The sequence below is a fragment of the Humulus lupulus genome, chromosome 3, assembly GCF_963169125.1.
Source record: "Humulus lupulus chromosome 3, drHumLupu1.1, whole genome shotgun sequence".
NCBI lineage: Eukaryota > Viridiplantae > Streptophyta > Magnoliopsida > Rosales > Cannabaceae > Humulus > Humulus lupulus.
The window spans coordinates 274231280-274242144 of record NC_084795.1 but is presented as its reverse complement, the minus strand read 5'-3'; the positions used below and the strand labels follow the sequence as shown (position 1 = coordinate 274242144).

At 34.1% G+C, this 10865-nt stretch overlaps 1 protein-coding gene across 3 annotated transcripts; it reads right to left on the bottom strand.

Moving 5' to 3' along the window:
* Positions 1-352: 352 nt before the first annotated feature.
* LOC133824322 (probable potassium transporter 17) lies at positions 353-6789 on the bottom strand. Of its 3 annotated transcripts, none has more exons than XM_062257200.1 (9): positions 6549-6789; positions 5640-5862; positions 4666-4881; positions 4518-4568; positions 3953-4213; positions 3787-3839; positions 3333-3702; positions 2334-3191; positions 353-901 (listed from the first exon to the last, which is right to left on the bottom strand). In XM_062257200.1, exons 1-8 carry the CDS (start codon positions 6669-6671, stop codon positions 2338-2340), a joined length of 2151 nt encoding a protein of 716 aa, XP_062113184.1. In that variant the 5' UTR covers positions 6672-6789; the 3' UTR covers positions 353-901; positions 2334-2337. The 3 variants fall into 3 exon arrangements, with proteins under 3 accessions (XP_062113184.1, XP_062113185.1, XP_062113183.1); XM_062257201.1 differs by having other exon boundaries at positions 354-842; XM_062257199.1 differs by lacking the exon at positions 353-901 and having other exon boundaries at positions 1989-3191.
* Between the last annotated feature and the right edge of the window lie 4076 nt (positions 6790-10865).

Sequence of the window (10865 nt, the reverse complement as noted above, 5' to 3'; positions counted from 1 at the left end):
ACAAAATTGTACATAACATATTAACAAACTTGTAACATATCTTTACAAAACCAGAATATGTGTTAACAAGTTTGTAATGCCAGGTGATTGGCTAACCGTGCCCCTTCCTACATATCTTTACATAATTATAACATGTGTTAACAAGATTGAAATAAATAGTACCTAATATCTATAGAACCATGATCTAGCAGCTTGAGTCAGTATATTAACAAATCTGTAACACATTTTAACAAGTCATAAAACGTGTTAAACTTGAAACAAATAGTACATAGATTCTATATAACCATAAAACGTGTTAACAAGATTGAAACAAAGAGTACCTATTCTCTAAATAACCATAACAGTTGCACAAAGAATCCAAAAACACAAAAAATACAACATGAGCATCCCTAGATTACAATAATGCAAAAAACGAGTAAAGCTTCCCTTCATACTTAAATGATGCAATGGAAAAATGAAAATGATATGCAATAAATAATATAGAGCAAATGTAATAACAAACATTAACAATATTGTAACAGATTTATATTAAGCCATGATATTTGTTAACAAATTTGAAACATATTGTTACAAACCCATCCTATATAATATCAAAACAAGCCATAACAAATCACAATTAAAAGCAAGCAAAAATCATAAAAGACTATACAATTTGATAGACTCAACAAGAAATATATACGTAGTAGCTGAATAGCTTATCAAGTACTCAACACTTGATCGGTCAATTTGATAGACCCATGCATGTGTTTCTCCTTCGACTCACTGGAACCACCAATGTCGGCCTCCTTAGACTCGCCTAAGCCACCAATCGCCCCCTTCCTTCATAGCACTACATGCAGATCCTGAACGGGTGATTGCCATTTTAGGAATAACAAAGGAAAATGAAAATGACAGAAGAAACCTGTTGACAATCAAATAATCAATCTCACTGCCATGGATGATCAGAAGAGATGAAAGGAAAAAATCAAAATAAGAAAATGGAAAGATGAAGAGGTTGGGAGAGTGGAGTAAGAGAGAGAGAACTTATTGGGTATAGTAAAAAGAGAGAGGAGATACTAGAAGTTCCTTTTACATTTAACTTGTATTTGGTTTAAAATTGTATTAAAAAGATAATGGTAATTTAGGGTAAATTTGAAATAAGAAATTGTATAAATGTAAAGTACCGTATATTTCAAATTTTTTTTGTTTATAGGGTGTATTCCGTAATTTTTTTTTTTTTGCTTGTTATTAAAATAGAAACTATGTTATTTTGCTTGTTTAATTATAAAGTAACTCAATAACATAATTAAAGATTTGAAGATAAAAAAAAAGTTACCAAAAAAAGAGATGTATTTTAAAATTATTATAAAAATAATATTCTAAATTAATTTTTAAAATTGTTTTAATTATGAGAAAATATTCATTGAAGTAATTGAATGAAAATTGAACATTCATCCTCTAAATAAATAATCATTATGTTATTGTGCTTGTTTAATTTTTTTAATATAAATTAAGTGTATATATATAAAATAAAAAAAATATTAATTGAGCGAGTTGGGTTACGATGGACAGGGTAAAATTTTGTTGGTTTTCTTGGGCTATATTTTTCTTCCGTTTTTTCGGATTGGTTTGGATGAATTATTCATATTGCAAAAAATTTGAACAATCTAAATAAGATTGCAAAAGGAGTCATGATTTTTAATCACTTAAAGTCTATTTAAAAGCATGCGGATTAGCAAGAAAGGAAACCATGCCAAACTTGTCCTTGCATGAAAATGCACTTTGACTAAAACAAATTTTTTTTCAAGCCAGGGGAAGATTTTCCCTTTGACCCTTTATAAAGGACTTTTTCTTTGACTTTTATGTAAAAATAAATAAAAATAATAAATTGAACCTCATTGAATTGTCATGTCAAGTATTGTGTGGAGAGTTTCTTGAACCTAATCAAGTCATCCCACCTAAGGTGTGAGTCAAAGCATTGTTAAATGTATCAGAAATGGCTCACAAACTAACTGAAGGCAATCAGCATATTGATGCCTTATATAATCTGTCACATTTGTGATCGCTAAAAAGTACATATACACATTTTGCAAAGTGATTCTACCTCAACTAAAACAAGAATTTAATGTTGCCCTCAGCGCACATTTTCATAAATATTTAACATTAATATAGAGATTTCTAAATGTGTTTTGAGTTTTCTTTCCTTTGTTGAGGTGACATAAACTACTACCCTGAATAGAGTATTGTGTTTGCTTGAAACTTCTCATCTCAAATTAACACTCTATTTCAGTATTTTCCCCTCTTAACTGTTTTACCAGTATATTACTAATGAGTAAAGCCTAACAAAGTTGTACCTTTTTATGCCTCATAAAGCATTCCAACTTCGATACGCTGTGTCAATGGCACGCCCAAAGCAGGGAGAGCAGACCTGCAGTTACTATGCAAAACTTCATAAAACGCGAGCATGATTCTGTCAAACCAACCGCAGTTGTTCCCAACATAAAATCTAGTCTTTCCTCGAACATGAACCACTCCTGCTTTCCTTGCTTCTTCCAAATCAGAAATTTGTTCTTGGATTTCCGTCATTTCAGATGATAGATGACATGAGTTGCTTTGGATGTGTGCTTGTAAGCTACTTATAACTTGACTAACAAAGTCATCTCCCTCGAGGTTCAGGGGATCTGCATAGCCATACTGAATCACACAGCCATAGACGCCTTTATAGCCAAGGTTGTTGATGACAATTCGCTCATGTGGAGTCACCTTGGGAACCAGTAAGTATCTAAGAGTAGTGAAAATGGTAACCTTGTGAAGGGATTTCATGTTCTTGATGTAGTGTCCAAGAATAGGAGTTAGGCCATCTTGAATGTTGGTGTAAAAGAAGCACAATCCAGGTACCCTCTGGACACTGGGATCCGATATTAGTTGTCCTAATCTCTCTAAGGTTATTTTGCAAGTCAACTCATATGCAATCTTTCTTTGTCTTCCATAAAACCAACCAAACATAATGAAGGCAAGGATAAGAGAGATGGCAAATGGAATCCAACCACCTTCAGGAATCTTAGTGAAGACTGCACTCACATAAACTCCTTCCATGACGAAAAACACTGAGAAGTACAGACCAACAAGATAAGATGGTGTTCTCCATATGATGATCATGACTAAGGTCAGTAGTATGGTGGTGATGAGCATGACTAGAATGACAACAACACCTGAAAATAACATCACAAGAAGAGTTATACAAGTGCCCATTTAGTCTTAAATTCTTGACTCAGAAAAAAATCAGAAAATAGTAAACAGATCATATCCTTGAAATCAGCCTAAAGTAGTATGCTTTGGTTAGTTTACCATACCAAAAGCATTTCCAATATCTTTTCCATCTCCAAATATAAGTATGACAGCAACACAAAGAATCATGAGGATGTAGTTGACTTCGGGAGAGTAAACTTCGCCTTCTTTGCTAGGTGATGTATGCACCACCTTTACCCGAGGGAAATAGTCAAGCACCACAGATTGCTTGATTACAGAAAAAGTGGCTGATATCAGTGACTGACTAGCAACTATTGCAGCCAATGTGGAAATCACAAAGATTGGCCAGTATATCTTTTTTGGTATAAACTTGTAAAACCCATCATCATGATCATTTGGATAGTTGATTAAGTATGCTGTTTGCCCAGCATATGTTAGAACCAGAGATGGGTAAATTGTGAACAAAAATGCCATCTGTTTTGCAGAAAAAAATGTATCAGAAAGCTATGGGAAATATGTATGGAAAGTGTGAGATAAATATAAGATTTATAGGTGAACCTGAATAGATTTCCTATTAAAATGACCCAGATCTGCAAACAATGCTTCAGAACCTGAGGTGGTTATGTAAAATGATTACAAGAAGAGTTGTGGCATTCCTTAGATAATATGTTTTTACATTATCTAAGGTAAGAGGCTCAAGAAGAACTCAGTCACTCACTAATACCTGTGATACAAAGGACGGTTCCCCCTAGCAACAACCAGCCTTCCTTTCCATTTCTCCAAAAGAAATTGAAGATATAGTGTGGTGACACAGCCTTAAATATGCCTGGATAATACTTTATGATGCTATAGATACCTACCATTGGGGTACAAAATGTCCATGCACCCATAATAGGTGAAAAAAGGAAACTCACTCGAGAGGTACCAAACTTTTGCAAGAGGAACAGAACAACTAGAACTGCTGCAGAAAGTCCTTCAACCGCAGCTGAAACATTTGAAAGAACCAATTAACTTCAACAGCCTTTATAGGAAAATTCATACTCAATGATAACAGAACTGAGACCAATTTGTTTTGACACCATGATAGAAGCCATTCATTTCTAAAGCTTAAGTTGCTAGGATATTATGTTCTAAAATATACAATGACTTAGTATGTCCCACTCCATATGCATCTCTGCCAACTTTTCTCCCTATTACTGTTCTTATCTGGTTTCATATACCTATCGTAATCTCGTGTTTCTCAGGCATTTTCATACTCATGTAAGAGATGGATAATATGAAACACTTACATTTACTGACAGAAGGGAAGGGTCCTCTTACTCCATCCATTGCTGACAGAACTGAAGATATATTTTTTTTAAAACCAAAAAAAAAAAAATCAATATAAACATAAGTTACATTGAAACTGTGGAAAGGTCAAAAGACAGTGCACCAAACCTGAAATTGCAGGTGTGAGTATCCCATCTCCAATTAGCATGCACATGCCTAATATGGCAATGAAAAGCAACACCCTTCTTGCCACTATACTTCTCTCAAAAAACTTCCCAAGTGCACTCTGGTTCTTTAAGCCATTGTTCGAGTTTGAATATTTTCGAGAAACAATTCCAATATTCATATTCCTACAAAGTTTTGAATACAAAGCAAATGTCCCTCCTGCAATCAATCGGTAACCACATGAATCAACATTGCTGAACTTTGAAAGTTGGAAAAGTATACACATTAGGTATCTGAAACATGGTTGGAGACTTAATGAAAAAGGCCAAAATACAACATAGCAAGAAACAATATGTGCAATATTAAATCCACTTATAACAAATAAAAAAACAGCCATTTGAGGGTTTAAAATTATTTGAACTGCAGGATAGGCATACATCTTCAAACCACTTAATGTTCAGATAACATAAAGCCATCCAGGCCAAGAAAAATCTATGCTAAATAGGTTCCTGCGCACTCAAAACTATTCAGAAAGCACCATAAAAATCATCACCAAGTCAAAGCTGCAATGTGATCAGCAGTTGAAACAAAGCACATATTTTGAATATTAACAAAAACATGATACGAAGATCATATATCAACCAGTAGTTTTGATTAAATTTTATAGGGTAATCTAGATATCTCTCTTACTTTATGGAGCTAAAATGTTTTAATTTGACTCAAGACATTCAAAAACCAGACCAAATCCTGTGAGTCTATTGTCTATGATTGACAAACCAAACCCCCTCAACAAAATGATTCTCAAAATTTTCAAACACACTACTAAGATTTCAAGAATGAAAGGCCAATCACTAAAAATGAACACCAGCAAATTTAATAATACTCGTTTATAAAGTACTCATCATGGAACAAAAGAGGCCGAGCATGATTATGTTCATGTTAAGCATGTGTATGCTACTATCTGAAACTGTCTATACCTTCGCCTTGATCATCTGCTTTGAGAGCTATACAAGCATACTTGACAACCCCAGTAAGAGTAAGAGTCCAAAACATAATGCTATAGATGCCCAGATAGTCATCTTCTGTTGGAGATTTTAATGGCATCGAAGGGTATACATAGAGTGGGGATGTAACTAGTCCTCCAAAAACCACTCCCAGTGTCTTGTAGGCAAGTAGCAGAGTCCCCCATCTACTACTTTCCTGAATCAGATAAAAATATGTGTCAGACAAGTTAAAAACTCGACCATTCAAAATGACAGTAATAAAAAAATATCAGTGAAAAAAGCTCCATCTAAGAATCTATCGGGAATCTGGTAATTTATAAGGATGAAACTTTTGTTATATTTAGAAGTCATAAACTTTCTTAGACCATATATTATAGGTTGACATCTTATTCTTCAGATCCCATATGCAGACCAAATTTTTGTATTGGAATCCAAACTATAATTACCTTCTAAAAAAGTGAACTAAAACCTGTCTTCTATGATATGTGAACTAAAACCTAGATTCTAAAAAAGATCCATCTTTTTCTTCCCAAAGAAAGTAAAAGTTGTAAAGTTTGACACCATTGAAGAATTTATTTTTTACTTTTTTTATTTTAAAGAGTAATCATCATTCTTTGCACAAACCAAAAAAAAAAAAAAAAAAGAAAGAAAGAAGAGGGAGTACTTATAGCAAACAACTTGAAAAGTGTCACTGCGTAAATAAAATACTACCATATTATGATAATTAACTCTTTACAAATTACAACCCATTACAGGTTGAAACACGTAGAAAAGAAAAAAGAAATAAACTTATTTGCCCACATACAGTTTCATAGATTAAAACAAAAGTGTTATTTTCAGAAAACCACTAAGAAAACAACGTTAGAACACCATAAGTAAAACCTGGTTATTATCAGAAACAGTAGACCGAAGGTGGCGGAATGCGGCGCCGGAAGTAGAATCGACGACGACCTCCGATAAGGTGTCCGGAGAGGCAAGTGGGTCTGGTTGAGGATCCATTGCCATTGGAGATTGGAGCCCACGACCACAACCACAACCTCCAAATCCAATACACGAGTTGTGCTCTGCTTTCTAATCTTATGAGTTTGTGTGAGTCTTCTTGACTCCAAAAAAGCAAAGACGACAAAGAGGAAAATAAAAGCCAAAGGCACTACACATATATTATAACATTTTTATATTATTATATTAGTCTATATATATACTAATATATTGTACGTATTCATTACTATATTTGGAAAACATTAAAATGTATTAAGGTTATTTATATCATATTCATATTTATAGTAAGTGGAGACCACTTTTATATTTGACTAAATTTTCCTATTTTTTTTTATCATTTTTAACGTTTTCTTTGTGTAAGTTGGACTTTTTTTTGTTTTTTTCCTTTTTTAATTCATCCTAAGAACCTTTTCTATTGCTTTTGTCATTTCTTATTCCCATGTATGTAGTCAGTAAAAAATATTTGTGACATAAAAGTTAATTTGATTAGGGAAATTTCATGCTTTATGCATGATAACACACATTTATTAAAAAATATAACAAAATTATGTGGCATCCTAAAAATATGTATATTTTGAATTTTTTTAACTATAATACCTCCCTTATTAACTCTTCTCTTTCTCTCTCGACCCATCTCTCACGCTCTCCATTCCTCTCCCTACTATGATGACATCACCACAATTATCTCACTATTGAAGTTTTTTTTCTCACTCAAAAATTGTTTCTTACTATCATTTCTCCTTTAGATCTCTACTCATGATTGTCATTTGGATTGAAGCACCTACCCCCATTAACACTACTATTGAAGTACCCATTGAAGGACTCGTCAAAATTGTGTGTTCTACATACAAATTTTAAGATTTTACATAGTCTAATCTTGTAAATCTTGAAAAAATATCAAAATTTAAAAAAAAAAAAATCTGAAACAAACATTTGAGTTAAAATATATGAACCTCCAAAATTTTTTGTCAAATTTCAGCGCATAACATCGAAATTGCATCGAAAAAATTTTGTTTTATCCAAAAATCAAGTTTTTATGATTGCATCGCAAGAACATCGAAACAGTATCAAAACAACATCGATTTTGTATCGAAAAAATCAAGTTTTCATGGTTGCAACGATGCAAAATCGATGCTTTTTGATACAAAATCGATATTGTTTTGATGCAAAATCAATGCAATTTCGATGTAAAATCAATGATGTTTTGATTATTTTGCGATGCAATTATGAAAACTTGATTTTTGCCAAAAACAATATTTTTTTGATGCAAAATCATTGTAATTTTGATGTTCTGCGCTGAAAGTCCGTTTTAGATGATTTTTTTTTAAAATTTTGGTATTTTTTTTTCGAGATCTACAAGATTAGATCATGTAAAATCTTAAAATTTGTATGTAGAACACACAATTTTGACGAGTCCTTCAATTGGTACTTCAATGACGGTGTTAATAGGGGTAGGTGCTTTAATAGTGCTTCAATCCAAATGATGGTCATGAGTAGAGATAGGAAGGAGAAATGATTTTTGAGTAAGAAAAAGAGCTTCAACGGTGAGGTAGTGGTAGTGGTAGTGGTAGTGGTGTCGCCTTAGTATAAATAGGAATAGAAAGTGTGAGAGATAGGTTGAGGGAGAAATATAAGCATTAATGAAAAGGGCATGTTGTAATTATTTCCTACAACACAGAACTCAGCAATGCACAACCACAAATGCAATAACTAATAAAACTGTTATTGATAATACAGGAAACAATCAAACAATAAAATGCTACAGCAATTAAAGTCAGCAAAACATAACAATGAACAATAATGCAGTAAAGTAATCAAAGACACAAGAATCATACAGGTTCGGCCAAACCAAGGACCTACTTCCTGTTTACTCCCCTGAGTAGTCTCTTTTATTGATTTAAGAGATGAAATTACAAAGCTAACAATGTTAGGTGCATCACTAGTCTCAAACTTCTCCAAGAACTCAATTCGAGTTCTTTCTTGATCTTCTTGAAGTCAATCGACTGAACCCCTTCTTCACAGCTTCACAATCTCTCTATCTAGGCTCTCAACTCACTAATTCAATATGAATTACAGTACAACACAATGTGTATCCCGAGCCCCTTTTATAACTAAGTCATAGAGAACAAAATGACTAAAATAACCTTGATGCACACTAACTAACTTTAACAACTAACTGTATAAACTAACATTATGTTAGTTTATCTTTTTACTGTGGATTACAATTCCACAAATTCCACCTTAATCCATAGTAAAACGATCAATAGCTTCAAACTCAGGGAAGTGATCCAGCTTTCTTAAAGAGAGGTTATATTCAGTAGTTCCAAGCAATGTTGGAACTTACTGACTGAGAGAACTTTAGTACCTGCATCTGCATGATTTTCTTCACTAGGTACCTTTCCAAGTTCTACTTCTCCTTCCTCTATCTTATCTCTGATCCAAAATAATCTGATGTCAATGTGTTTTGACCTCTCATGATAAACTGGATTTCTACAAAGATGAATAGCTGATTGGCTGTCCGAGAACACATTCACCTTGCCTGTTAACAATTGAATCTCATTCAATAATCCTTTGATCCAAACAGCCTCCTTGAAAGCCTCAGTGGTGGCCATGAATTCTGCTTCAGTTGTTGAGAGTGCCACCACTTGTTGCAACTGGACTTTCCAACTGACACAACATCCATTCAGTAAAAAACAGTAGCTAGTTATGGATTTCCTAGTATCTCTATTTGATGCATAATCTGCATCAACATATCCCTCAAGATATACCTTTGTTTCTGACTTGACAAACTGTAAACCAACTTTGGTTGTAGCCTTCAAGTATCTCAGCAGCCATTTCAACCCTTTCCAATGTTCTACTCCTGGATTGGACATGTATCTACTCAACACACTCACTGCATAGGCAATATCTGGCCTGGTGCTAATCATGGAGTACATTACACTCCCAATGGCTTCTGCATAGGGTACTTCCTTCATATCCTTTATTTCTTGATCAGTTTTAGGTGACTGATCTGTTGACAAATTAAAGTGCCCTGCTAGAGGTACATTTACCTCTTTTGAATCTGACATTTTGAACTTCTGAATCACCTTCTTCAGATAACCTTCTTGTGTTAGCATAAGCCTCTTTGCATTTCTGTCTCTAATGATATCAATTCCCAGAATTTTCCTTGCAGCCCCAAGATCCTTCATTTCAAATTCACTCTTCAACACATTCTTTAGTCGAGTTATTTGTTGCATATCCTTGATCATTATAAGCATGTCATCCACATAGATCAACAAGAAAGCAACTGAGCTTGAATCCAAATCTGAGAAGTATAAGCAGGTGTCATACTTGGATCTTGTGTACCCCACTTTAGTCACTACTGAATTGAACTTCTTGTACCATTGCCTCGGGGACTGCTTCAATCCATATAAAGACTTCTTGAGCAAACACACTAGTTCACCCCTCTTTGATTCCACTTTGAATCCTTCTGGTTGGGACATAAATATGGTCTCTTCCAATTGACCATTTAAAAACGCTGTTTTTACATCCATCTGCTCAACACTCCATTCAAACTGAATAGCCAAAGCCAGCATTATTCTGATTGTCTTCATCTTGACAACTGGTGAGAATATCTCAGAGTAGTCTACTCCCTCGACCTGTGTGAACCCTTTTGCTACAAGCCTTGCCTTGTAAACCTTTGGCTCCTTCTCAGTTATTCCTTCTTTTACTTTAAATACCCATTTGCAGTCTATAATCTTCTGTCTTTCAGGTTTGAATACCAACTTCCAGGTGTTGTTTTCTTTAAGTGAGTTTAGTTCTTCCATCATGGCCTGTTTCCATTTCTGAGAATCTCTGCTATTTATTGCTTCTGAGTAGCTTCTTGGTTCTGGTTCTGTTGACTGGTTTGCAATAGAAAGTGCATATGCTATGATGTCAGCCTCTATGTATCTTTCAGGTGCCTTGACATCTCTTCTAATCCTGTCTCGAGCTAGCTGGTAATTACTTAAGTCTTCTTCTTGAGTTTCAGTCTCAATCTCAGGTTCAAAACTCTCCTGTTCATTCAGTTCTATGTTGGGGGGTTCCACCTCAATCTGAACACCAGCTTTGCTTGGTAACTTGTTACCTGAAACATCAGAAACAGAACCTTTCTCATTTCTTTTAAAGGGAAAATCTAACTCATTAAAAATCACATCTCTACTTATTAAAATCTTGCTAGTT

What these genes read in the sequence shown, in the direction of transcription:
- LOC133824322 (XM_062257200.1), bottom strand. Translation starts at nt 6,671, where the DNA reads ATGGCAATGGATCCTCAACCAGACCCACTTGCCTCTCCGGACACCTTA. An exon ending in ACTCACACCTGCAATTTCAG is followed by an intron (nt 4,569 to 4,665) that starts GTTTGGTGCACT and finishes ATATATCTTCAG; the next exon opens with TTCTGTCAGCAATGGATGGA. An exon ending in CTTCCCTTCTGTCAGTAAAT is followed by an intron (nt 4,214 to 4,517) that starts GTAAGTGTTTCA and finishes CAAATGTTTCAG; the next exon opens with CTGCGGTTGAAGGACTTTCT.